The sequence below is a fragment of the Dermochelys coriacea genome, chromosome 13 (assembly GCF_009764565.3).
Source record: "Dermochelys coriacea isolate rDerCor1 chromosome 13, rDerCor1.pri.v4, whole genome shotgun sequence".
In the NCBI taxonomy this organism is placed as follows: domain Eukaryota; kingdom Metazoa; phylum Chordata; order Testudines; family Dermochelyidae; genus Dermochelys; species Dermochelys coriacea.
In genome coordinates, this window is record NC_050080.1 from 39,093,379 (window position 1) to 39,118,946 (window position 25,568).

Genomic DNA, 25,568 nt, shown 5'->3' on the forward strand with positions numbered 1-25,568 from the left:
GTGGAATCATCTCCTCAAGGGGTGGGTTGGGATCCCCATTGCTTTGGGCATTTCAGACTGGATAATGCCTTAGGGGAAAAGGTAAATTTCATACACTGGAGTGGAGGGGACATTCCCTACCCAGCTCAGATTGCAATAAATCTTGCAGTTCTTGGTTTCACCAAATATGGCACCATAATGGATGCCCTCCCACCAGGGCTTACATGGAGTCATGCAGTTGTTCATGCCATTGGCTGGGATAAGAAAGCATGTGGACATCCCCAAATTACACCTGCCTCTGAGAATCCACTTACCGAGGGACACCTTTTCCACAACCCTCTTGGGCTCTTCCATGGCTGGGTGATGCACCACGCAGGTGTAATTTACTGCTTCTCTACTTTTGTCAACCTTCAGTACACTGTAGGCAGAGAAAGTGACACTTCCTGATACAGGGCCATTGTTGTAACTAGACTTGAGTTCTGGGGAGTTGTTCTTCAACCATGAGATGCTGATCTCTTCAGGGTAAAAGCCACTAGCTTCACAGATGAGAGTCAAGGAGACTCTGTTCCCAGAGATGTCTTCATGGTAGGCTCGGGAGATGGTGACTGAGGGCTCCTTCTTACTAATGCCTAAATGAAAAGGAAACGGGGCAAGAGAAGAATAAGACTTGGTTTGAATGTCTAAATTAAGGACTTAGATTCAGCAGCTATCACTGTGTGAAGAGGCCAGGGAAGGCAGTTGTTTAGGATAGGTGTGAAGCTAGACTAGGCAAAATAAAAACTCAACCCTAGAGCATCATCTCCCTTTAAAGTAAAAGGCCCTGGACCTTCACCCAAAGATTCAGATGAAGTCCTGAGCCTTCCCCTCACCCTTAAATGGCAACAGCTTAACATCATCATCTTCATCTTCGTCTTCAACACCATCATCATATTCATCTTCTTCACCTCCCTTTTCTTCATAATTACTTCCTTCCTCCTTATCTTCATCTTCTCCAGCATTCTAACGTTCTTTCTTTTTTTCTCCTTCATCATCTCCATTTCCTTCTTCATTGTTATCGATGTCATCGACATCATCTTCATCCCCTTCGAGATCATCATCCTGATCGTTATCCTCAGCTTGGTTTTACACTAACGCAGCAGGGCAGGGCGCTTTGAGCTAGTGCGGCGTCCCAAACCTGAACCCTCACCCCAAACCTTGAACCACACTGTCTCCTCTTCACCCCAAGTCTCCACCATGCATCATCATGACATTGGGTCACCAACCCATTTGCTCACTCAGATGGAGCCTCTTCCCTCCTTCAAATGCTCACAGCAAAATTCAACATAATTGAGATTTTCAAAGCCTAGCTAAGGGATTTGGACACCTTCGGTATTTCAATGGGATTTGGGCACCTAACTTTACAGGACTCCATTAGAGATTCTCACCAGAAATATCCCTGAAAGGCCAAATGATGAGCAACAAGCACCAGCCTGATTTCCAGAGGTAAGAAGTACTTACGCACATCAGACCAGAGTCACAAATAGGATACTAAGTCCCTCACAGGCTACATCCCCAGATCCCAGGGAGCCAAGGGAGTGAAATTCTTGGAGGAGCTGGCATTCAATGATAAGAAGACAGTGAGTACTGGGAAAACCTCTCAACTGCATATTAATGGTGATCCCCGGAATGAGAGATTCACAGGGGAAATATTAATTACGGCTGAAATACACCCCTGTGCTGAGGGCCTAGGCTCTGCTAAAGTGCTATTTGGGGGTTTAACTGGGACTTAAAGGCTGCCTAGGACTTGTGCGGGATGAGTTTCACCCTCTAATCCCAATTAACAATGACTGGAGTTTGCCTTTCCCTTTGAGATGCCAAAGCTACTCACCTGTATTGCTCATGGTTATGTCCTGGATTAGTTCTCCAGAACAGGGTGTGGTCACTTTGCAGGTAAATTTGGTGCCTTGTCCCCATTGGGCCAGTGACACAGGGTGAGAACTGACCAGGCTGGTGGTCCCATTGTTGTTTTTTTGGGGGGGTTCTGTCTTCGCTGCAGAGCTGACTTGTCCATCCACTTTCCATGCAATTCTGCTGGCTGCTAAGTCATAACCCAAAACTAGACAGGTAACATGACCAGAATTTTTGATGACGTCTTCATAGGAGGGTTTGGTTAAGTAGATGGTTGGGTCAAGTGAACTTCTGAGGCAGGCTGAGAAATGCAAACCGATGTCATTGACCAGCATAAATAATGTGGAAAGGCAGAAAAAGACTATCGAAATCTGATCTAATCTAATCTATCTCTCCATCCACCTCCATCAGAACACTGGTAGTATCCATCCATCCATCCATCCATCCATCCATCCATCCATCCATCCATCCATCCATCCATCCATCCATCCATCCAATCTCTTTCTCTTCCCATCCACCTACAGTATCAATTTCTCTATGGTACTCCTATGTCTCCCATCACACTGGGGTCTAGGTGCAGTCCCTACTCGTAGGCAGGGCTGGTTTCTGAGTAACTCTCCACCCCACCTCCCCGCCATGCATGGGCGTAGTCCCTCACCCAAGCACTTGCTGGTGTTGTGCATGGAGAGCTCTGGTCCCACTGCTGGGTGGGTCACTTGACATGTGTAGATGTCCCCCTTCTCCCAGCTCTGCCTGGTGACGTTCATGCGGCTCTGCCCCATGTAGGAGCCATCTGTGCCCATTGCAGAGGAAAAGGCCGGGGTGGGGGGGCTCCTCTCCTTTCCATTCACCAGCCATTTCACGTCGGCTTTGCCGGGTCTGAAGTTCAGGAGGAGGCAAACCAGCTCCAGCTGGCTCTCTGTGGCGCTGTCCTCGCAGGTGGGGATCAGGAGATGAACCTGGGGTGGCATCATCAAACCACACACTGAGAGCAGAGAGAGGGGAAAACACAGTCCAGTGTCACTCTCTGTAGATCCCCACTCCCCTTCCCGAGAGAGTGCTAACTCTCCAGTCCTCTCAGCACTGGCAAAAACCCCACCTTGTTGTGCTGTGTTTACACTGAGTACTTTATTCAGCCTCTGGGATTAACTTCACAGCCAAGTAAGTGATAAAAACAAATGGGAACAGGCCCTTAAATCATTTAGGCAAATATTAAATGCCGCTGTGCATTCTTTCTGCACGTGCTGCATGGAGTGTGTTCTCCCTGGTAAACAGCAGGGACAAAGCTGGAACTTGAGCTGTGTTTATTTATTTGAACTTGTTTTCCTCAATTTATGTTCCCTATTTAAGGGGGACTGTGGCACTGTAGAGGATGACATGGCATCAGAAGAAAAACTGCGAGAGGACTGACTGTGTCTGACTACGGAAAAAGGGTCAAATGCTCAGCTGATGTAAGTCAGCACAGGGCCACTGACTTCCGTGGAGATCAGTTGATTTACACCCGTTCAAGTTCTGACTCCAGAATGCCTAGGTTTGCTGCTCTGGGGTTGTATCCATTTCAAAAGATGCCCGAGAACAGCTGGAGTGCAAGAAACACACACAGCTCCATGACAAAGAGGTGTAACCGATTGCTAGCTTGTAAGGGGTGTAGCCCCATTAAGGCCAGTGGTTGCTGGGAATTGGAGTTTCATGGGACTGCTTGCTGCAGTCTATATAAGGGAAAGCTTCCGGCTCAGTGCTGAGGAAAGCACCCGAGGGGGAAATCTCTAGATGTGGACCAGGCAGGAGGCCTAGGAAATACGCAGGAAAGAGGACCTGGTGGAAAGGGGGTGTGTGCTCCCCATCAGGCCGGCTGAACGCTGGAAAGGTCCGGGGGCTGGGACCCTGTGCTCCGAGTTGCACTGGTTTTGCTTTGAATCCTTGTGTGTGAACAAACCTGGCCTTTGGACTGAAGCAGCGAATGGGCTTTGTTCTCCCTCCCCCAGTGGGAGCAGTTTGGGTTTGGGTTTGGATTTGGGTGAGGGTGAGGGAGTAAGGCAGTGAGCTGAAGATTTCCCCTGTACAGAAGGGCCAGCATGAGGCTTAGGTGCCATTTCAGACCAGCTGCGTGTCCAAGATTTCCCAAGGTGCCTGACGGATTTACGTGCCACCTTCCCATGGGGACCGGGTGCCTAAATATTTTAGGCAGGGCTGAAAAATCTCCCCCTTACTGGAACATAGGTCTCTGCCCAGGAGTGCATTTCACCCTGAGGTTTTCCTCATTCAGGGGTCCATGGAGGGGGTGCTGGGGGCGGGAGTTCTGCAATGACAAAGCACCAGGGCTCAGTGTGTTTCAACACGGGGCCAAACTTTCCCCAGTCTTTCAGGGTGAGATTTTTCCAAAGGCACCTACGGGATGTGGATTAAGATTAACTGGATCCCAGATCCTCTAGGTGCTTTGAAAAATCTCAGCCTGGCTTCCCCCTCCACCCCTCGCCGCTTGTCTTACATTCCTGAGGGAACTTCTTCGACACTGTCTTTGCTGTGCCTTGATGCATCACGTCACACTGGTAGGGGACGCCCTGCTGGGAACTGTCAGAGGGGCTCAGCAGGCTGCTCTGGGTGTGGAGCCCATTGCTCATCATCATCTCTGGGAAAGTTTTGACCCCCTTGGTCACTTTGCCAGAATTCCACTTGATGTCCACTGGTGATGGCAAATAGCCAGTTACGAGGCAGGCCAAGCTGCTGTCCATGGGAGCATTGCCAGTCTTGCTGCAGCAGGGAACCAGGGGGAAGACGGAGGGGGTTGTGGGGTTTGCTGGAAAAAGAAAGAGAATATAAGAGAAACCATTAAAAGGGGGAAAACTCTGAAAACCAGGCCACTGATCAACCTACATCCGTTTATCCACCTCCTTCTATGGCCTGATGGCTGCATGGCCCAGTGGCCAATTCACTGGAAAAAGAGTCAGGACTCTTAGGTTCTATTTCCAGCTGCTGTGGGACCTTGGACCTATCATGGACCTTGGGCCTCTCTGCCTTTAACTTTCCATTTTGAAGTGGTGTCCAAGTGATGGACAAAAAACACAAGAAATGGGATTCTGACCTCGGCTGTTCCAATGTAAACCTGGAGCAACTCCAGTGGAATAACTCTGGTTTTGTGCAAGTGATGCTGAGAGGAGACTCTGGACCTTTATAAGGCAGAAATATTCTCCATGCGCCTCACAATGTGAGTACAGCCCTCCTGAGCTCTCCAGTGTGAAGTGAGCATCAGTACTGTTGTTGAACAGATGGGGAACCTGAGGCCTGGAGCGATGACGTGGCTTCCCCAAGGTGACAGGGGGAGTCTGTGGGAGATCTGGAAACCGAAGCCAGCTCCCCAAGTCCCTTCCTATGTTTGATGACAAGACCATTTGTTAAAGCTAGCGAAGAGCCCTCCATGAGTCATGCATGGATGAGATTACTCAACACGCACTCTTTCTCCTCCGATCCCTGCCCTTCTGTGCAAACAGATCTTTCAAACCATACACCTCGGATTCTGGGCTCTTCAATCTGCCTCTCTGGTAGACTGACAGGTCCAGGGGAAATTCACTGAGGATGAAATATTCACTCCCAGGTGGTTTTCCCAATTTTACAGTATTTGTGGGGTTGCAGTCCTTATTTCTGGATCCTGGTGGACTCTCCATGACTCAGAGTCTTTAAACCCAGCTTTGGCCTCTCTTTCTAACGGCTCTGCTCGACCAGAAGGTGGGGGCTTGGGCCAGGGATCGCCAGGGGACATGCCGATCACAGTGATACCTTCTTGTGCCCTGAAACTCCACGAATTGATGAGTTCTAAACTGGTCAAATTGCAGTCATGGTGCGAGGAACCACCCAACTACTTCTCACCACCTTCACAGGAGCAAGGACCAGAAGAGACTCTTTGTATAATGAAGACAAACTGCCAGGAGACGTTAAAAGAAAGAAAAGGTGGCTACAGGGGAGAGAAGATAGCTGTCTACAAGTATATACTCTCTCTCTCTCTCTCTCTCTCTCTCTCTCTCTCTCACACATCTACAAAAGACTCTCCCCTGTATCTGGATACCCTGTAAATACATTCAGAATATCATCCTCCCTTCCAAGCACAATATTTTTAACATTCCCGCCAGACCCCTTACTGCAAGCTCCTGAAATGTTTGGAAGAAGTCAGGGAGTAATTAGTCAGGAGAATCAATGAGAAGTTAAACTGATGCTGATGTCAATGAAGCTGTGACAATTTATAGGTTCTGCCCTTCGGTTTCCATTGAAGTAATAGGAATTGGTAGTTCACCTGCCCTGCCCCCATCCCCTGGGGGCCCAGGCAACCTTGGTACCCCAGCCTTCTACCACAGCTGCTTAGTCCAGTACATCCACCTCCCCAAACCTCAGACATTTCTTTAACCAAAGCAGATCATCATGAACCTTCTCAAATGCTCACTGAACTTATTTGTTTCTGACTCTGCAGCAACAGGTCTCGATTTTGAGTACTTCTCTGGCAGCCGTTACCATTGTACCTAAACACCTCACAAACTTTAATATCTTTATCCTCTCACATGCCCCATTGAGGTAGGAGGAATACCATCATCCCCATTTACAGATGGGGAACTGAGGCATAGGCAGGCTAGGTGATGTGCCCAAGGTCACGCAGGAAATGTTGGAATTGAATCCAAGTCACTAACCATTGGATCACCCTTCCATACCAAGGCTTTCCCTGCCCATCCTGTTTCTGTGAGCTGTCCCTGGCCTATTTTTGCAAAAAACTTAAGGGCATATTTTTGGAGAAGAATCTGAACACTCAGGGTCTTAATATAAAATAATCCTTTTTCTGCCTCTCACTTGTTACAGTCTCCCAGCTCTGTTACCTATCAGCAGATCCACTGGACCATTAAAATGCGTGCATTTCAGCTATGTCTCACCTGGTGAAATCCAAATATGAGTAAATCTCTACTGAGTGGGGTGACTGTATCCAGTTGCACCAAAGAGCTGATCTTACCTTGCAAAGGTAGATTTGTATGTCACACCCATCTCTATTAATTGTGCTTCATCACTGGCATACCCATGTGATAATTATAGCAGTTTCCATTTTCTTGCTATTGAGCAGAGTTGAAATTGCAGCCTGGATTCATTGGCCAATGGCTAAGCCTGTCCATGAGGGGACCGGCCAAAGGCTAAGCTTGTTAGTCAGAAGACAGGAGAATATCGCTCCTCAATCTTTCTTGCTTCTGTTGCTCAAGTTAAGGTGAGTTATTCACCTTCCTGGGTGAACTGACCTGGAAAAATAACAATATAAGAACCATTCCCCTTGAATTCCAACCAGGGACTGCTATGAGGTGCTTGGAAATGATTTCATGGCTGCCTTTGTACTTCTGAAATCCAGAAGAGAAGAGAATGGGAATTGCTGCCCTCATGGCATGTTTGGTCAGGAGACCCAGAACTCTCTTCAGGGAGAAAGACTTGAGGAAACAAGAAAAGATTTGGAGAAGCATCCACAGTTTTCTTGGGCAGGGTGTTTTTGCGATAATTGGGCCTACAAAGTTACCCTCATTGTGTGCTCGACTGTAAAAAGCGAGCATATGTTTGTAAGAGGTCACAATAACCTACCACAACAAATGTTGATGGGAAAAGGCATGAAAGGGACACAGACTGAATTAATCCAAGTAAAAAGACCCACTGATGTAACTCAAGGACTGTGTTAAGATCATGCCTGGTAAACAAGAACAATGTGAGACAAAAATCAATGAACCAAAATGGGTGTGTTGAGAATTAGGCCTAGTTGGTGGGCAACACAATGAGGGGCTGGGCTAGTCTGCCCGACACTTTCTTTTGGAATCCCTAACCCTAATCCTGAGAGATGTCCTGACCAGACGGACCAGAGAGAGGGACCCAGTTGATACCACCACCTCCACCGGCTCCAGCTGAATTCCAAACACTACCTGGGATGTGAGACTTTGTCTCCCCCCACCCCCACAATGTGTCCATTTTCTTTTCTACCGTATTTCTTTTCTCTCTCTCTTTCTCCTTCCGTCTGATAATAGTCTGGCTTAGCCGGCCAAGACTGCATATTCTGCAACACCGTTGTCAGCCTGTGACCAGAGAGGGGCCAAACAAAAGCAAGGCTCTAAACACCCTGATGCTGGTCCGAGTTTGCCATATCTGGTAAACCGGGTGCTATGCCTGTGTTTTGCCATCAGTGAGGTTGCAAGTGAAAGTCAACACCAGAGACAGAAGCTGCATTTTCTCTCTTTGCTGGTCTTTTCCCTCCCCGTTTTATGTGTGTTTGCTTTGCCTTCTAGGAAACAGGATCAGATTTTAACAACAACAGCATCAGTGACAGCCCCAGCCCATCTCAGCTAACTTCTTCTCTTTTCCCCAAAAGGACAGTTACCACCATCTTTGATACCATCTAAAAGGACCATCAAACAAGGGCTTTTTTCCTCCTAAAATTTCTGTCTGGCTGAAGGGGAAGGGAACCAGGCATGCTGTTAAAATGAAAGCTGTATTTAACACGTTACATTTCACAGGCTTAACCTGGTTTTCTTCTTTTCTATATTTTTAATAAAAGATTGAAAGGGTTTTTAATGGAGTATTTACCATGGTGCTAAGCAAGGGGAAGTCTCTGCGTACCAAACCCCGAACCTTGTTTAATCTTGAATGGTGACTGGGTTTATCATGTCTGAGACTGAGTGACGCAAAAGATCAGACCAGATTAAGATATTGTGATGTTGGCATCAGATAAGAACCTGAGACAGAGTGGAACAGCATGGCACCCTGCAATGTCAACCCACCGTACTGCGTCACACGCTAGGGTTACTCCAGTATTTTAAACCACTGTTGCAGAACGCTGTAGTGCCTTTGAAAGTATAATTTCCTGTAATCACATTGTAATTTTAATTTTGCCCATTTCATGTGATAGCAATTTTACAAGTATTTACCAACTGGTTTGATGTTGTTCACCTCTCTTCTAGTATTATTATACTAGCAGACCAAACTGAGATAAGAGCCAAATGTGCTGGGTGCAGATATATGGGCTGGAAAACATGCCTTACGCAGAGAGATGTAGAGAGTTCAGTCTATTTAGTGGACCCTTAGAGAAAGTTCAAAGGTAACTGGATCTTAGTCTATATGTACCTGTGCTGGGTGAAGATCTCTGATAGTAAAGAAAAGGTATTTTCCACTGAATGCATCCGATGAAGTGAGCTGTAGCTCATGAAAGCTTATGCTCTAATAAATTTGTTAGTCTCTAAGATGCCACAAATACTCCTTTTCTTTTTGCGAATACAGACTAACGCGGCTGCTACTCTGAAACCTGATAGTAAAGGACTCTTTAATCCAGCAGACAAAGGTGTATCAAGCTCCAGGGGCGGCAAAAATTCAAATGAGATATAAAAGGCAACTTTTTAGCAGTGAGAGGAACTAATCATTGGAACTGCTTCCCAAGAGAGGTGATGGATTCTCCTTCACTTAGAGTCTTTTAATCAAGACAGGATGTCTCTTCTTAAAGGTAGGTTTCAGTCCAGCTGCAAGGTATTGGGCACATAGGGATTTTTACAATAGCAGAGTAGAATAATTTCTTCCACTGCATGAATTACTGGGTGAAGTTCTCTGGGCTGTGCAGTGTAAGAGGTCAAGTTAAATAATCTACTGGTATCTTCTGGCTTTAAACTCTATAAGTTGTAAGGCCAGAGAAAACAATTATTTGTTACTGTGAAATGCTTAAACGTAATAGTGAATACCAAGTAACAGTAAGGATACACAAGAAAGCTCTTGATATGTCAACATAATAAATTTCTTTATTTCAACATGAAAAATATGTACAGGGTGAGAAATACAAATGTCCAGGGAAATGACAAGTTGTGCAATTTGATTACATATATCCATTAATGTGCAACTTCTTATGCCAGCAGAGATTGCATTTTGCATAAAGCAGAGATTACCAGGACAGAAAGAAATAAAAAACTGGCCAAATGTGCATTAAAAATGGAGATAAAAGAACATAAACAATAGACAGAAAGTCCAGTTACATTCAAATGATGTCTGAGAACATTCCACAGGCAGGTGAACACAATAATTGCACAGGTGACAGAGTGGAGCAAAGTTTGGAATTGTTCTTCAGGAAAATCGCTTTCTGTGGGCTCCTTTGGTTGGAACGATCTTGGGCTGTTGGGTTTATTTTACCTGAAATGGTAAAATTACCATTATGTAGGACACAAGTCTCATTCATTGAATTCCAAAGTCTGCCAGCCTATTCATGTTGAATAATTTCTTATTTTTCTTGCCATCCCATTAATTTCATTACAGTGCCATTTTATTCTGTTTTATTCTACTCTATTCTGTTCAGGTTCTTATACAACTCAGCCTGTGTAAGGCAGTCCAGAATCTGGTTTTAGGACACTTGCGAGAAGATGACAGAAAAACAGATGTTGAGATTTTTTTCTAGGTGGCTAAGGGATATGGATACACAGTATCAAGTCTAAATGCCCTTAGGCAGATTTGAAAATCTCAGGTGGATGTTTTAAGGCTAGTGTTTCATCTCGGCCTCCAAATTTCCACCTCTGCACAAACTCCTGAATTTGCCCATGTCAGATGGGACTTGACCTTGCATACTGAGTTGTTGGACAAAGGTTTTCTTTCAAAATTCCACTTGAGCACCTTTGAACATCCTATTTCTAAACTCTGGAGATCTATGATCCCATCAGTTGCCTAGATGCCTGATATATCAATTTATATGTCACCTGCATTATTATTATTAATGATTTCTGTTATGGTAGCATTAAAAGGCCTCAAGAGATGAGATCAGAATCCCATTATGCTGGGCACTCTACAAACATATAATAAGAGCCATCTCTGCCCTGAAGAGCCTACAGTCTAAATAGACAAGACAGACACCATATGGAGAGGAAAGAGTAGCAGAGAGTGGATGTGACTTGCCCAGGGTCAGAATAGACCCAAGGATTCTAGGATTCTAGCCCAGTGACCAAAGGCCAGATTTTTAAAGGGATTTAGGCACCAAAATATCTTTGAAAATCTGGCCCCAAGCCACTATGCCATGCTGCCTTTCTATCCTAGTTGTGGTATCTAAGCACTTCACAAAGATTAGGTTGGACTGGATATTTAAGTGGATACCAAAAATATGCAGAGTTACAGTCAATGTTGATAATAATTTTGGAAGGATATTAAACCACATGCTTCTAGCTTTAAGTTAGTCTCTAACTATTAGAGATCAGGATGAGAGCTCCATGAGCGATAGAGTCCTGGTCTTCTTTATCAGCGACAAGACCTTCCTTCTTGGCTTTGATGGGAGCTGCAAATTTGCAACTGAGAAGATGAACATGGGTGTTGGCACAAGTGCCATCTATTCACACCATTTGCTTACATGTGCTTGCACTAAACAACAGATGCCAATTTAAAGGCCAATTTTTTATTCTATTGACTTTAGGCTCCCTTGAAAAGACCATCCTTGGCCAAAACCAACCACCTCTCTCTCTCTAGCCTTGGTTAAACCCTCAGTTACATGGTGGTGCATCTAGAGTTTGGCTTTGACAGTGCTTAGCAGAGAAGTCAGTGGGCCCCATGTTTAGGACACTAGGTTGGAATCAAGAGTCCTGCCCATGCCAAAGACTCTCTGTGAGACTTTGAGGAAGTCACTTCATTGCTCAGTTCTCCATCTATAAATTGGGGGCAACAATTTTGCCTTCTCTAGTAATAGATGGCAAGCTCTTTGGGGCAAGGGCTGTGGCGTCCCATGTGTGCATGCAGTGCCTATCACAATGGGGCTACAGGGACCTAAATAAGAACCACAGTTGTCGGTGTTGTCATAGAAGCTAGAATTTTGGACCCCTCTCTTCGCTTTGCCTGCCTGCTGGATTCTCCATCAATTGCAACCAACCTCCTCTCTAATCTACTATTGTGATCTCATTTGGGTCCAGTTGGCATACCCAGTGCATCTGCCAGGCTGGGAATTTGGTGCCTGACTCCCATTAAAAAAACAATAGGGAATTTGGTGTCTAACTCCCTTGGTCTCCACCCCCAATTTCCGAGTGCATTCCTCTTGATGCATCATAGTCTAGACTAGGGCATTCTCCTCTTCTCCCCCTCCTGCAGCAACAAATTGCCTCTTTACCTTGATCAACGTCACTGTGGTGCTGTAGAAAAGACTCAGGAGGAAGAGGATGATAAAAGTGGAAGCTGTTGTCCAGAGGTTGTAGAAGTCTTCCTCTTCAGCATCCACGAACCCATCTAGATAAACTTTGGACAACACACACATACATAAGATAAGGACCAGTTGGGTGGCATCATATGGAGGAATCTCTGAGTACTGCTACGGGGAGCACGTTGGGAGGGGAATTGGGTTAGGTGGAGTTTCCAGAAGGCAGGTTGGAGGTGTTGGTATCAGGGGAGGTCAAACCATTTCCATTCCCTCCCAGATCAAGTTATCTGCCAGGTTCAATGGAGGGCTTTCCCCTCCCTGTGGAAGACGTAGAGTTGGATTCTCAGCTGGTGTAAATTGGCATTGCTCCATTGTAGGCAATGGAGATACAGCCAGTTTACATGAGCTGGGGACCGGGCCCATTGACTCCACTTGGGTAGCTCCCGACCTGATTCAATGGGAGTTGGGAGGTTGGATTTGGCAGCTCAACGGCCTAATCCAGTGAAGCAACTCCAAAGTCCCACCGTCAATAGCAAGGATGAAAAAAGAGACTAAGGGTGGGATTTCCTACATTGCTCATTTCTCTCCATGCTTTTAAGAGGCTGTTTCTGAAGTGCCTTTAATGGCTAATATTTTAAGAGGTAGAGAGTTTTGTTTGCACTGCATTCATGGGTGAGGAATTGGAGTTGGGGAATGGATAGACAGACAAACAGCGGATGGGTGTGTATGGCGATAGATAGAAATACTTAAGACTGGACTTTTCAAAATAACCCAAGGGATTTGGATGCCAATTTTCTGGGAATCTTTTATTTTTAATTGGGAATTGGGCATCCAAGCCCCTTTGGCTTCTTTGGAAATCTTTGGCTAAATTATTGCATAAAAATACAGATTGAAGCTTTGAAGGGTGGAGGAGAGAGAGAGAAGGGGATATTGGCAGACGTATTTGTCTGTAGGCATGTTCTCCTCTGACCACAGAATGTTATGTATGAATATATTTCTGCCTATAAATGAATATATTTCTGCTCCCTGCAGGCACGTCTCTGGGTGTTCTTGGTTGCAAACTGAAAATGGGTGATGTTAAATTCTATGCAGAGGGGCTCCTGCAACCTGTAAATTCTGTTCTGAGGGACTATTAACAGGGACTCAAATGTTTCATTGACCTTGTGCTGGTCACCCTTCCACCACATGGTCATTATTCTGGCCAACATTTCTACTTTAAAGGATGCATGCTAGTACTGCAAGGGCGCATATGGGAGAATGAACAACAGAGAAGAGGAAGAGTTAGTGGTAGTGACTGAAGACAACCAAGTCATGAAGCTTTTCGATTAATGAACTGAGAACCATGGAAAGTGACGATGAATAGACTTCAAAAGTTTTGATGATTCAAATCAGAAGCTTCTCTGAATTTCTTGGGTGAGTGGGAAATCTCAGATTCTGCTCTTTCCTGATATAGAAATTGGATAAGGGGGAAACAACAATGAGATCTTGAATGACCATTAATGGTCAAGATCGAGTTTTACGTTTCATGCCAAAGAAGGGACTTGTGTGAATATAAGTTGTATCCAAGATGCAATGAGGTGTCTTACTGTGACTTCAGCATGGGTAGTTGTGGGACAACTCTTGTTTTTAAAAGATTCTGCTGAGCCCAGAGTTGGGGGTGAGGGGAATGGAGCTTTATTGAAAAGTGAGTTTTCTGAAAAGATTGGATTTTCATCTGTGAGAGATGCTGTTGGGTTCATGGCATTTTTTATTTGAGTTGGTCAGAATTATTTTTTTAAAAATTCATTGGAAAATTTTTAATTTGTTTGGATTGAAAACTGAAATGTTTCATGCAAAAATGGAACAATTTCAATTTGGAAATGGCACCATGGTGCCTCATGGGAGTTGTAGTTCAGGAGTCTTATTTGCCCATCCTATTCTAAAGCCCAGCCCTTGGTCAGACCACATCTCCCAGGATGCACCACAGTCTTGCCTATTCTCAAGGAGAGGCAATGCATCCCAGGAGAGGCATGCTTACAGTGCATTATGGGACATGAAATCCAGCTGGGGAGCCTGGCCCGGAGCGGAGAATGGGAGCACTCAAACTACAGTTCCCATGAGGCACCAAAGAAGCATTTCAGAGTTGAAATATTTTGGATTTAGAACGTTGCATTTTTGACAAAAAATTAAATCAAAATTTGCTGTGGAAAGCAGAATCTTTGTGAAAAATATAATTTGACCTGAAACCCTAAATTTCCATCTAAAGCAATTTAGACAGATTTTTTTTAACCATCGCTACTTTTTAAATTTGTATTGACAGGAAGTAGATAATTAAGACACTCAACAAGAACTCTCTGTCGCTAGCAGAGAGAACTTCCTTGGATAAGGCCTTAAGTTCATGTGAGCCTGGCAGGTTTGGCTCCCTTCCTTCCTTCCTTCTGCAGTACTTTTCTATCTATCTTTCCTTCCTTAGTGTGTATCTATTTATCTACCTATCCATTAACCCATTGCAGAATCTGTCTCCATACACACCCGACTAGCCACCTATCTAAATTCTTATATAATACGATGATGGTACTTATCGCACTAAGAACTGGTCTGACACTCGCTACGTAACAGAAAATATTTTGGGTCACTGCTAATCCGGGGTGGGATTGGAACTAGTGCACGAAGGAGGAAAAGACCTCATAGCTCATATCCCGACCCTCTTGATCTAGCAAATGTGTGGCTGGATTAAATCTGGTGCCCATGAAAGGGGAAAGGCCCATATCCCGTTTCCTGCAGCCCTGAGCCAGCCAGCCCCCTTTGCCCTGGGGACTGAATCAGAGCTGACACCCCCTAGAGGGGAAATGCCCTGTATGCCATTCTCTGACACTCCTGAGCCAGCTAATCACTCTGAAGTGGGGTTGGATCAGAGCCAGTACCCCAGAGCCTGAAGAACCCATATGCCTTTCCTTAGCACCTTTATTCTCTCTTTTATTAAATAATTTTGTATTTTGAGATTAATAAAAGTATCGTAGGCTGTATCTGTAAATCTTTCCCTAGATGCCAGTCTCATAATGCTGCCCACCATTGGGTTGTTAAGTTGTGTGAGCAGGGTATTTTCCCCCAACTTGGCGGCTGATCAGGGCCAGCTTTGGGAGTGATTGTCTTTTTTGGGGTGATCTGGGTTCCTGTCCTATAAAGATGTAGACTAAGGCCCCAGTGTACAAAAGGAAGTAGGTGGGGGACATGATGTGTGGCTGGCAAACCGGTGGAACACTTTGGAGTCATGAGGTGATAGATGCCGTGAATTGTACTGTTTTTCAGTGGTGAATAAAATGATTACTGGGTATGTGCAATGCTTCTTAGGGTTCATCACAAACAGAGGCAATGTCCCAAAGCATGGAATCATTGCCACATATGCACAAAGTTTTTACAAAGCAACTTGAAGGTCTACCAGGCTGATTGTTACATCAGAATGGCCATATTGGGTCAGACCAACGGTCCAGCTAGCCCAGTATCTTGTCTTCTGACAGTAAATTATGCAGGTATTTGTGTGCATCAGCAAAACACCTCGAAGGGAAATCCCAGTGGGCATGGAAGAATATTGTGATATATTCAACATCATTGTGGTTATGTGTTTTTATGTCCCTGATCTTTTATTTTCTTGGGAGACCAGACATTCAAGAGAAACCATGAGCCAGAAGAACCTTTAAGTGCCAAGATTACCCTGTGGGTTGACCATGAATACATCAAATGCCACAAGAACCATATGTGAGACCTGAATACTTCTTGTGAGCCTATGTGTTGGATTGTGAGTGTACTGAATGACACCAGGGATTGCGTATGAGACTGAGTATTTCTTGTCACCTTGTGTGATAATCATGAAAGAACTGGATACCAGAGACTGTGCCTGATTCTCAATTGCCCCACTTTGGCACTGCAAAGTTACCTTAAAGTGGGCAGAAAGAACCCCCTGAGAGAACTTTCTGGGCAAAGGGTCTCCCAGGTGGATGGAGAATTGGTGTAAAGGTTCTGCAGAAGTACTAGTCCAGACCAGTCTGGCTGGTGCTCACTGCTATCAGATGTGTCTATAGTCTGCTTCCCAGGGCCTATAGGAAAGCAGTGAGTATGTTAGAGCAGCCCCGAGGGTGCTGAGAGACCAGGAGAATACAGGGAATGGAAAGGGAATTTCAAGCTACTTTGGCCCCACTCTCTATTCCAAAGTCACTGAGAATTAGCAGGAATTAAGTAACTGAGACTCAAGCTAATTGTGTTCAGGGGCATGAGAGGGAGGTGGAAAAGCTGAGATTAGCAAGGAGAAGGTTGTGAGAGGGAGCGAGGACTGGAGAGAGAAAGACAGACAGACAGAAAGAGATATGAGAACCATGACTGCAGTGCAAACATGAGTGCCCAGTTCCCATTTCATTTGGGCAATGAACTCTTGGAAACCCCTTCCCCATCTCTGGGGACACATCACATGGTATTTTTCCCAGAAAAGGACTTAAATATTTTCAATTTTTTTCCCAAAATTGACTTTATTTCTAATTTTTTTTTAAAATATGCAGCCAACGATTTTCCATTCCAGAAACACCATTATTTTACACACACATAGGAGGGGGCATGTAACCTCTCCCCTTCCAAACAGCAGTCGGAGGAGTGAGAGGCACAATGGGGGATGGTACGGCAGGGGAGGGTGCGACGGTTAGTAGCAGGTATTGGCGGTATCGGACAGCACCAGCGAGACATTGACCAAGGTTGGTTTACCGGTGGACTTGTCCACGGTCCTCTGGGTCACCTGCAGGGGCAGCTTCTCATGTCCGACTAAGCAGGTGTAGGTGTTGCCGGCATTCCACTCCTGCTCATTGATGTTCAGAGTGCTGTAGGCGAAGTACAGTGGCGGCAGGCTGGACTCCTGGATGGGCTTGCTGTTGATGTACTTGGAGGCGTTCAATTCCTCGCCATTGCTCAGCCACTTGATGAAGAGGTCAGGGGGGTTGAAACCTTTCACCAGGCAGGTGACGGTGGCAGCTTCACGGAGGGCCAGCTGCTCGGAGGGAGGAGGGAAGATGTAGATGGATGGAGCATGGCTGTTGGTTACTGTACAAAGAGAGAGAGTTGGAGAAAGAATGAACAAGTGACCTCGCTGGACCGAGGGGTCCTTGGACTCACGGCTCCTGGACCTGGTCCAATGCAATGGACATGCATTAATGGATTTGCATGAATTTCTCTGCCATGGTGGGTTGCATAGACCACTGGCCTGCTCTTAGGTGGGAATGCTTGAGGGTTACATGGCCTGAGAGGTGATGGGGGTGAGTTCTTAGCTAGAGATACAGACTAAGGGTGGGATTTTCTAAAGTCACCCTAAGGAATTGGATGTCAAACTCCTAATAATTTCTAATGGGAGCTGGACACCCAGAGCCCTTAGGCAGCATTGCAAAGCTCAGCCTAAAACTGTTAGAGGAAGGAGAATTCTTTTCCCTTCTGATGGGTATTTTAACCCTCCCCCACACACGAAATATCTGGCCCCAGGTCAGTAATGACCAGCTGTGAGCACAACCAAGCTGACTGAAGACGGTCACCTACCAGGCTGTTTGGTCAAAGTCTTTTCAATGGGGAAGATGAGGTCTGGATGATCCACTTTGCAGATATACGAGTCTCCTCTCTCCCACTCATCTGCGCACACGGAGACTGTGGCATCCACGCTGAAACGGCCGTTGCTCTGCACCTTACGTTCTCCGAGGCTGGTCTTCAGCTCCTTGCCATCCTTTCTCCTCCAGGTCACGTTGAGCCCCTCAGTGGATTGCATGTTAATGACCCTGCAGGTCAGTATGGCCGCTTTGCGGATGTAAATATCAGCGAAAGTAGGCGGGATCACCAGGACATCGATGTCAGAGGGACAGTCAATAGCTGGGAGGCAAAGAGAGATGGGTGAGAATTCTCATTCGATTACCCGTGGGCTGTGTAATTTTTAAAAGAATTATGTTGTTCTTCATGTCCAGAAGATGCCCCTACCCAGTACACCTGAGCATCAACTCAATGAACCAGAAGCTTCCCTTAATTTTAATTTTTCTAGGGAAGGAGGGAATTTTACTGTAGGATGAGGTTTTCCTCACCTCCTGCCCTAAGCTGTTCTGCAAGTTCGCTGTGAGGCTGTTAGACAGCCCCTGCACCCCCCCCAGAGGTGGCTGAATCTCATTGCTGGATGATGGATCCCTGTATAAGCAGCTGCCTCTCCCCTGTGGCTGCATCTCAGCACTAGAGGAGGGATCCCTGTATTATTTTAGAGGTCTCATCCCATGCCCCAGTGGCCCACTGCTTACTTAACTTCAATTCTTCTTGTGCCAGGTCCCAGCGGCTAATTCATACAGGGCTGCTTTTTGGTTTGGTAGAACACAGAAGAGTTTGAAGGTAATAATATATATAGCTCCTATAGCTCCATAGTATCTGAGCACCTCACAACATCCCAGTGAGAGGGAGATGCTTTTATCCTGATTGTACTGATGGGGAACAGAAGCCCAGAGAAGCTAAGATGTGCCCTAACAACAGTCTCTCCTGGGGATCTACACTGTTCAGAATAATCAAGGATGTTTAGGGGTGCGCTAAGGGAGAGTTAATGACAGAGTTTTCGGAAGGGCTCCCTGGAAGAGAGTTATTTTCAAAACCTGGCCCTAAATATGGGTTATGAGCCCTTGGAAAGTCTCAGCCACTTGGCACTGGGGTTACATGGACACACACTGTGCAGAGCTGGGGGATGGGTCATGATCATTTCAGAAAGGGATGGACCCCTGAAGGTCGCAACTTACTTCCACACTCGAAAGACTTGCTAGTGTTAATCATCTCGCTGAAATTCGTGCTCTCCACCTTGCAGCTATATTTGCGGTCGGCATCCCAATCTTTCTCCAAGATAGACAGCTGGCTGATGTGGGTGTAACCAGTGGGGCCATTGGAGACAGGACTATGAGTGGTGACTCCAGAGGTGACCGGTGCCCCATCCCTCAGCCATGTGAAGGTAGCAGTCTGGCTGCAGAAGTTTGTAACACGGCAGGTGATGGTGGAATTTTTATAGGGCTCTAGGAATTGATTTCTGGATGGGGGACGGATGGTCATAATGGTTCTCTCAGGTGCTAACATGAAAGACAAAAGCAAGGGGGTGGAGATGACAGAATTATCACATGTGAAAGCAGCACCCAGAATGAATATAAAAAGCTGACAGTGTGTGTATGGGGGCTGCAGGGCCCGTGTCTCTTTCTTTACATCTGATGGGCTCTGCTATCAGCCAGTAGTTGAATGGCCTGCAACCCAAACCACCTTCCACCACAGCACAGTGCTTAGACTAAAAAGAGGTGTCCCCTTCATAAGCTCCACCCACAATAACAAGCTCCACCCCCACAGACCCTGAGCTTGGAGTTTCTGGTAGAATGGCCAGCCACGAAGGAGCTAACATGTTCCCATTTATGTGGGCAACATTAAACTCCAGAACTGAGAAGAGAATTCAAGAGTCCTCTCTCCCATGTCCCAGTCTGACCTACTGGACCCCACTCCCCTCCCAGAGTCATCCAGGAGTCCTGAGCCTGTTCTGACCTACTAGACCCCTCTCCCCTCCCAGAGCTAGAGACAGAACACAGGCGTTCTGCCTCACAACGCCTCCCTGCTCTAGACCCTGCTCCAATCCCAGAGTTGGGGATGGAACCCAGGAGTCCTGTCCCCAGGACACATAGGGACCCACTCTTTCTTATGTGTATATCTATCGGTGCTTTTCTAATGAGCCTCTCCCCAAAGTAGCTAGATGCAATAGCCCAAAGGCCTGCAATTATCCAGTGACTCCATGCTGGGTTGTAAGTAATTGTGTATATTGTCCAGAAGAAGAGAATGAAACTACTTACAACAGGGTGGTTTTTCATGTAGTTGGATTATCCTATTCCCATTTGGGTGTGTGGCTGAGCAATAGAAAATCTCATGCGATTTGGAGGCAGGGACTGACAGCTGAGTGGTGGCAGTATAGGTCCCAGCTGTATTCAGGACCGAGGGGAATTTCTTGATGCCATTGTTGATGCTGATGTTTTTATCATCACTCCAGGAGAAAGCGATTGAGTCCGGAAGGAAGTCCTTAGCCAAGCAGCCCAGTGCGACAGGATCTTGGCTTGTGTCGGTCCCGCAGGAAGGGTAGAGCGGGAAAAGAGACGGGGCAGCTGGGGAGGCTGAGGATCAAAACAATGAAAGGATGGGGGTGGGAGGGAGAAGGGCAGAGAAGAGACATTAAAGCACCACCATGGGGCACATAGGGGAGCTGCTGAACTTGAGAAAGAGAATTGCAGCTTGGTTAGGGGGAGAAAAAAGCAAGTGTTATCCCACATTCAGATATACATCGCCCTGGGATGAGTCACTAGGAAAGGGCAACCTCCTGGGGGCGACGTCCCCACATTGAAGGTCCTAGCTTCCATTGTGTGCACGTATAACCCTGATGTACTTGAACATTCATAGACTCCAAGGCCAGAAGGGACCACTTTGATCATCTAGTTTCACACGGGCCAGAGAACTGCCCCACAATAATTCCTAAAGCAGATCTTTCAGAAGAACATCCAAGCTTGATTTAAAAGTTGTCATATATAGCCCCAGGTTCATATTGTTTACAGACCTATTGGCCATCACTCCATATACACAGACATAGGAACCCAGCCCCCTAGTATGTATGACACAGTCCCCCTCTTGTATACAGACATAGGACCTCAAGCTCCTTATATATATGGTCCAGTCCTCTTGTATACTTGCATATGGCCCCAGTTCCTCTTACGCATCTCTGGCCCAGTCCTCTTCTGTGTATGGCCCCAGTTCCCTTGACATGCCTCAATCCCCCTTTGCTTGTGAGGAGACTCCAGGGCCTCTCTGGCCCTGTAGGAATGTAGTGAGGTTAAACATCAACTTCTCCCCCTCAGATCAATGGATGGTTCCCAACAGCCATATGCTGAAAGTCCGTGATCAGTTGTCCATTGGTGGTTGAGTCCCCCTTTCCTGAATTTGTCAATCGACCCCAACAGAGCCCTGATCAGCGAAGTCATTACGCTGCCAACCCAGCCAGTGCAAACATCTGTCCCCACCACTTTCCCATGGTGTACCACTCCTGAAAAAGTGGCACCTTTCTGCATTCCCCAAAGGGTCAACCTGGCTGGAAGCCACCCCCCCCCATATGAATAGCACTGGGCACAATGCAGAGAGGAAGCGTGAGCCAGGCAACTCTGTGGAAAGAACTAAAGATTTGCTGCCCCATGCTTGCTTTAAAATGTGCAGTAAAAGATGGTCAGTGCAGCACGTTTAGATAGTACAGATTCCCACCGAGTCCCCTTTGCTTCCAAGAGCCCAAAGTCTTTGGATAACCTGAGCTCTTTGGAGAAACACAAACATATGAGTTTCAGAGTAGCAGCCATGTTAGTCTGTATTCGCAAAAAGAAAAGGAGTACTTGTGGCACTTTAGAGACTAACAAATTTATTAGAGCATAAGCTTAATGAATCTGATGAAGTGAGCTGTAGCTCATGAAAGCTTATGCTCTAATAAATTTGTTAGTCTCTAAAGTGCCACTAGTACTCCTTTTCTTTTTGCAAACATATGAGCGTGTCCTCTACACTTAGCAATGTCTCTGCAGAGCTTTCCTTGCCTCTTTCCTTCCCTCTCAATCTCGCTATTTCTCCCCTGCTCCCACTAGGTTACCTCCACTCTTATACTTCTCACAAAGCAGAAATCTCGGCCAGTTTACACTACCTGGGAATCTGGCCCCACTGATTCATATGAAGGGACACCTTGTTTACACCAACTGGGGACATGGCCCAGAAAATCAATCATTTCTTGCCTCCTTCACCTTCTTTCTATCAGCAAATTCTGGCAAACTCAGAACAAAAGCTCAGATTCGAGGAGACCAAGATCTGGCCAAATTCTGACCCAAACCAGCCCCCAAACCTCCTATACCGGGAGACTTTTACCAGTACGACAAGGGGGCCACAGGTAACAAGGGACCCCCTAGATATGTCCAAAAGCAGCCAGGAATGGGTTGAAGAAGGGCTGCTCTGTCCCAGCCCCAAATGGGACAGCTCTCACTGGAAGAGTTGGTACCACACAGGATGTGAATGGATCGTGTCCTGCCAGGGGCTGGCCCAGAATTACTGAGGATGGGAACCAGAACCAAAGAAGGACAAATGTTCAGATCGAGCCCTGCAAAGACAGAGGGTTATACAGAACAAAAGAGTACCTGGAAACCTTCACACCAGTATGGACTAGGACGGCTGATACCGCGAGGAATCCTCTGATCCAGCTGGTGCTGATACAGACTCAGTAAGGGGGGAGCTGGTACCATGGGGTCCTGACCCCCATACTCAGCCTGGTGCTGATACAGATACAGCTATGGGGGGAATCCGGTACCACCGGGAACCAGGACCCTGCTCACCCAGCCCGGTGCTGATACAGACCAAGCTATGGGGGAACCGGTATCACCGGGGACTGGGACCCTGCTCACCCAGCCCAGTGCTGATATAGACCAAGCTAGGGGGATCCGGTACCACCGGGAACCAGGACCCTGCTCACCCAGCCCGGTGCTGATACAGACCAAGCTAGGGGGATCCGGTACCGCCGAGAACCAGGAGCCTGCTCACCCAGCCCGGTGCTGATACAGACCAAGCTATGGGGGAACCGGTACCACCGGGGACTGGGACCCTGCTCACCCAACCCAGTGCTGATACAGACCAAGCTAGGGGGATCCGGTACCGCCGAGAACCAGGACCCTGCTCACCCAGCCCTGTGCTGATACAGACCAAGTTATGGGGGAACCGGTACCACCGGGGACCGGGACCCTGCTCACACAGCCCGGTGCTGATACAGACCCTGGTAGGGGGGATCTGGTACCACCGGGGACCGGGACTCTGCTCACCCCGTCCGGTGCTTATACAGACCAAGCTAGGGGGGATCCGGTACCATTGGGGACCAGGACCCTGCTCATCCAGCCCGGTGCTGATACAGACCCAGCTAGAGGGGATACGGTACCACTAGGGACCACGACCCTGCTCACCCAGCCCGGTGCTGATACAGACCAAGCTAGGGGGATCCGGTACCGCCGAGAACCAGGACCCTGCTCACTCAGCCTGGTGCTGATACAGACCAAGCTAGGGGGGATCCAGTACCACCGGGGATCGGGACCCAGCTCACCCAGCCCGGTGCTGATACAGACCCAGGTAGGGGGGATCCGGTACCACTAGGGACCAGGACCCTGCTCACCCAGCCCGGTGCTGATACAGACCCAGCTAGGGGGGATCCGGTACCACCGGGGACCGGGCCCAGCTCACCCAGCCTGGTGCTGATACAGACCAAGCTAGGGGGGATCCAGTACCACCGGAGACCAGGACCCTGCTCACTCAGCCCAGCGCTGATACAGACCCAGCTAGAGGGGATCTGGTACCACCGGGGACCGGGACCCTGCTCACCCCATCCGGTGCTGATACAGAGCAAGCTAGGGGGGATCCGGTACCATTGGGGACCAGGAGCCTGCTCATCCAGCCCGGTGCTGATACCGACCCAGCTAGAGGGGATACGGTACCACTAGGGACCACGACCCTGCTTACCCAGCCCGGTGCTGATACAGACCAAGCTAGGGGGATCCGGTACCGCCGAGAACCAGGACCCTGCTCACTCAGCCTGGTGCTGATACAGACCAAGTTATGGGGGAACCGGTACCACCGGGGACCAGGACCCTGCTCACTCAGCCCAGTGCTGATACAGACCCAGCTAGGGGGGATCCGGTACCACCGGGGACCGGGACCCTGCTCACCCCGTCTGGTGCTGATACAGACCAAGCTAGGGGGGATCTGGTACCATTGGGGACCAGGACCCTGCTCACCCAGCCCTGTGCTGATACAGACCAAGTTATGGGGGAACCGGTACCACCGGGGACCGGGACCCTGCTCACACAGCCCAGTGCTGATACAGACCCAGGTAGGGGGGATCTGGTACCACCGGGGACCGGGACCCTGCTCACCCTGTCCGGTGCTGATACAGACCAAGCTAGGGGGGATCCGGTACCATTGGGGACCAGGACCCTGCTCATCCAGCCCGGTGCTGATACAGACCCAGCTAGAGGGGATACGGTACCACTAGGGACCACAACCCTGCTCACCCAGCCCGGTGCTGATACAGACCAAGCTAGGGGGATCCGGTACCGCCGAGAACCAGGACCCTGCTCACTCAGCCTGGTGCTGATACAGACCAAGCTAGGGGGGATCCAGTACCACCGGGGATCGGGACCCAGCTCACCCAGCCCGGTGCTGATACAGACCCAGGTAGGGGGGATCCGGTACCACTAGGGACCAGGACCCTGCTCACCCAGCCCGGTGCTGATACAGACCCAGCTAGGGGGGATCCGGTACCACCGGGGACCGGGCCCAGCTCATCCAGCCTGGTGCTGATACAGACCAAGCTAGGGGGGATCCAGTACCACCGGAGACCAGGACCCTGCTCACTCAGCCCAGTGCTGATACAGACCCAGCTAGAGGGGATCTGGTACCACCGGGGACCGGGACCCTGCTCACCCCGTCCGGTGCTGATACAGACCAAGCTAGGGGGGATCCGGTACCATTGGGGACCAGGAGCCTGCTCATCCAGCCCGGTGCTGATACAGACCCAGCTAGAGGGGATACGGTACCACTAGGGACCACGACCCTGCTCACCCAGCCCGGTGCTGATACAGACCAAGCTAGGGGGATCCGGTACCGCCGAGAACCAGGACCCTGCTCACTCAGCCTGGTGCTGATACAGACCAAGTTATGGGGGAACCGGTACCACCGGGGACCAGGACCCTGCTCACTCAGCCCAGTGCTGATACAGACCCAGCTAGGGGGGATCTGGTACCACCGGGGACCGGGACCCTGCTCACCCCGTCTGGTGCTGATACAGACCAAGCTAGGGGGATCCGGTACCGCCGAGAACCAGGACCCTGCTCACTCAGCCTGGTGCTGATACAGACCAAGCTAGGGGGGATCCAGTACCACCGGGGACCAGGACCCTGCTCACTCAGCCCAGTGCTGATACAGACCCCGCTAGGGGGGATCCGGTACCACTGGGGACCGGGACCCTGCTCACCCCGTCTGGTGCTGATACAGACCAAGCTAGGGGGGATCTGGTACCATTGGGGACCAGGACCCTGCTCATCCAGCCCGGTGCTGATACAGACCCAGCTAGGGGGGATCCGGTACCACTGGGGACCAGGACCCTGCTCATCCAGCCCGGTGCTGATACAGACCCAGCTAGGGGGGATCTGGTACCACTAGGGACCGGGACCCAGCTCACCCAGCCCGGTGCTGATACAGACCTAGGTAGGGGGATTCGGTATGACCAGGGACCAGGACCCTCTCACCGAGCCCGGTGCTCATACAGACCAAGCTAGGGGGGATCCAGTACCACCGGGGACCGGGACCCTGCTCTCACATCCTGGTGCTGATATGGACCCAGCTAGGGGGGTCTATTACCACTGGGGACCGGGACCCTGCTCACCGAGCCCTGTGCTGATAGAGGCCCAACACAAGGGAGCCATACCGGGGGACCATTCCGACCTCTGTCAGTAAC

The 25,568-nt window shown here is 48.4% G+C and overlaps 1 protein-coding gene, 1 long non-coding RNA gene and 4 gene segments (V, D, J or C); all 6 read right to left on the reverse strand.

Annotated features, from left to right (window-relative positions):
* Positions 1–25,568, reverse strand: part of LOC119842119 — a 201,945-nt gene that overhangs the window by 170,865 nt on the left and 5,512 nt on the right.
* LOC119842116 overlaps positions 1–25,568 on the reverse strand; it is a 172,698-nt gene that overhangs the window by 138,325 nt on the left and 8,805 nt on the right.
* LOC119842121 overlaps positions 1–25,568 on the reverse strand; it is a 255,219-nt gene that overhangs the window by 102,391 nt on the left and 127,260 nt on the right.
* LOC119842114 overlaps positions 1–25,568 on the reverse strand; it is a 153,622-nt gene that overhangs the window by 12,636 nt on the left and 115,418 nt on the right. For all 9 annotated transcript variants that reach the window (XM_043495827.1, XM_043495828.1, XM_043495830.1 and 6 more), the window contains 4 exons: positions 4,355–4,663; positions 2,525–2,851; positions 1,847–2,167; positions 294–608 (listed from right to left, as the gene is read on the reverse strand). In XM_043495827.1, coding sequence (XP_043351762.1) covers positions 294–608; positions 1,847–2,167; positions 2,525–2,851; positions 4,355–4,663 — 1,272 coding nt within the window. The remainder of the gene's footprint in view (positions 1–293; positions 609–1,846; positions 2,168–2,524; positions 2,852–4,354; positions 4,664–25,568) is intronic.
* Positions 9,631–25,568, reverse strand: part of LOC119842117 — a 205,827-nt gene continuing 189,889 nt past the window's right edge. Inside the window, 6 exon segments of the C gene segment in view lie at positions 9,631–10,035; positions 11,981–12,105; positions 16,736–17,068; positions 17,555–17,878; positions 18,775–19,095; positions 19,855–20,169. Coding sequence covers positions 10,027–10,035; positions 11,981–12,105; positions 16,736–17,068; positions 17,555–17,878; positions 18,775–19,095; positions 19,855–20,169 — 1,427 coding nt within the window.
* On the reverse strand, positions 22,301–25,434 carry LOC122456481. The gene is made up of 3 exons (XR_006275402.1): positions 25,382–25,434; positions 23,641–25,314; positions 22,301–22,332 (listed from the first exon to the last, which is right to left on the reverse strand). It is a non-coding gene; the product is annotated as an uncharacterized LOC122456481 (long non-coding RNA).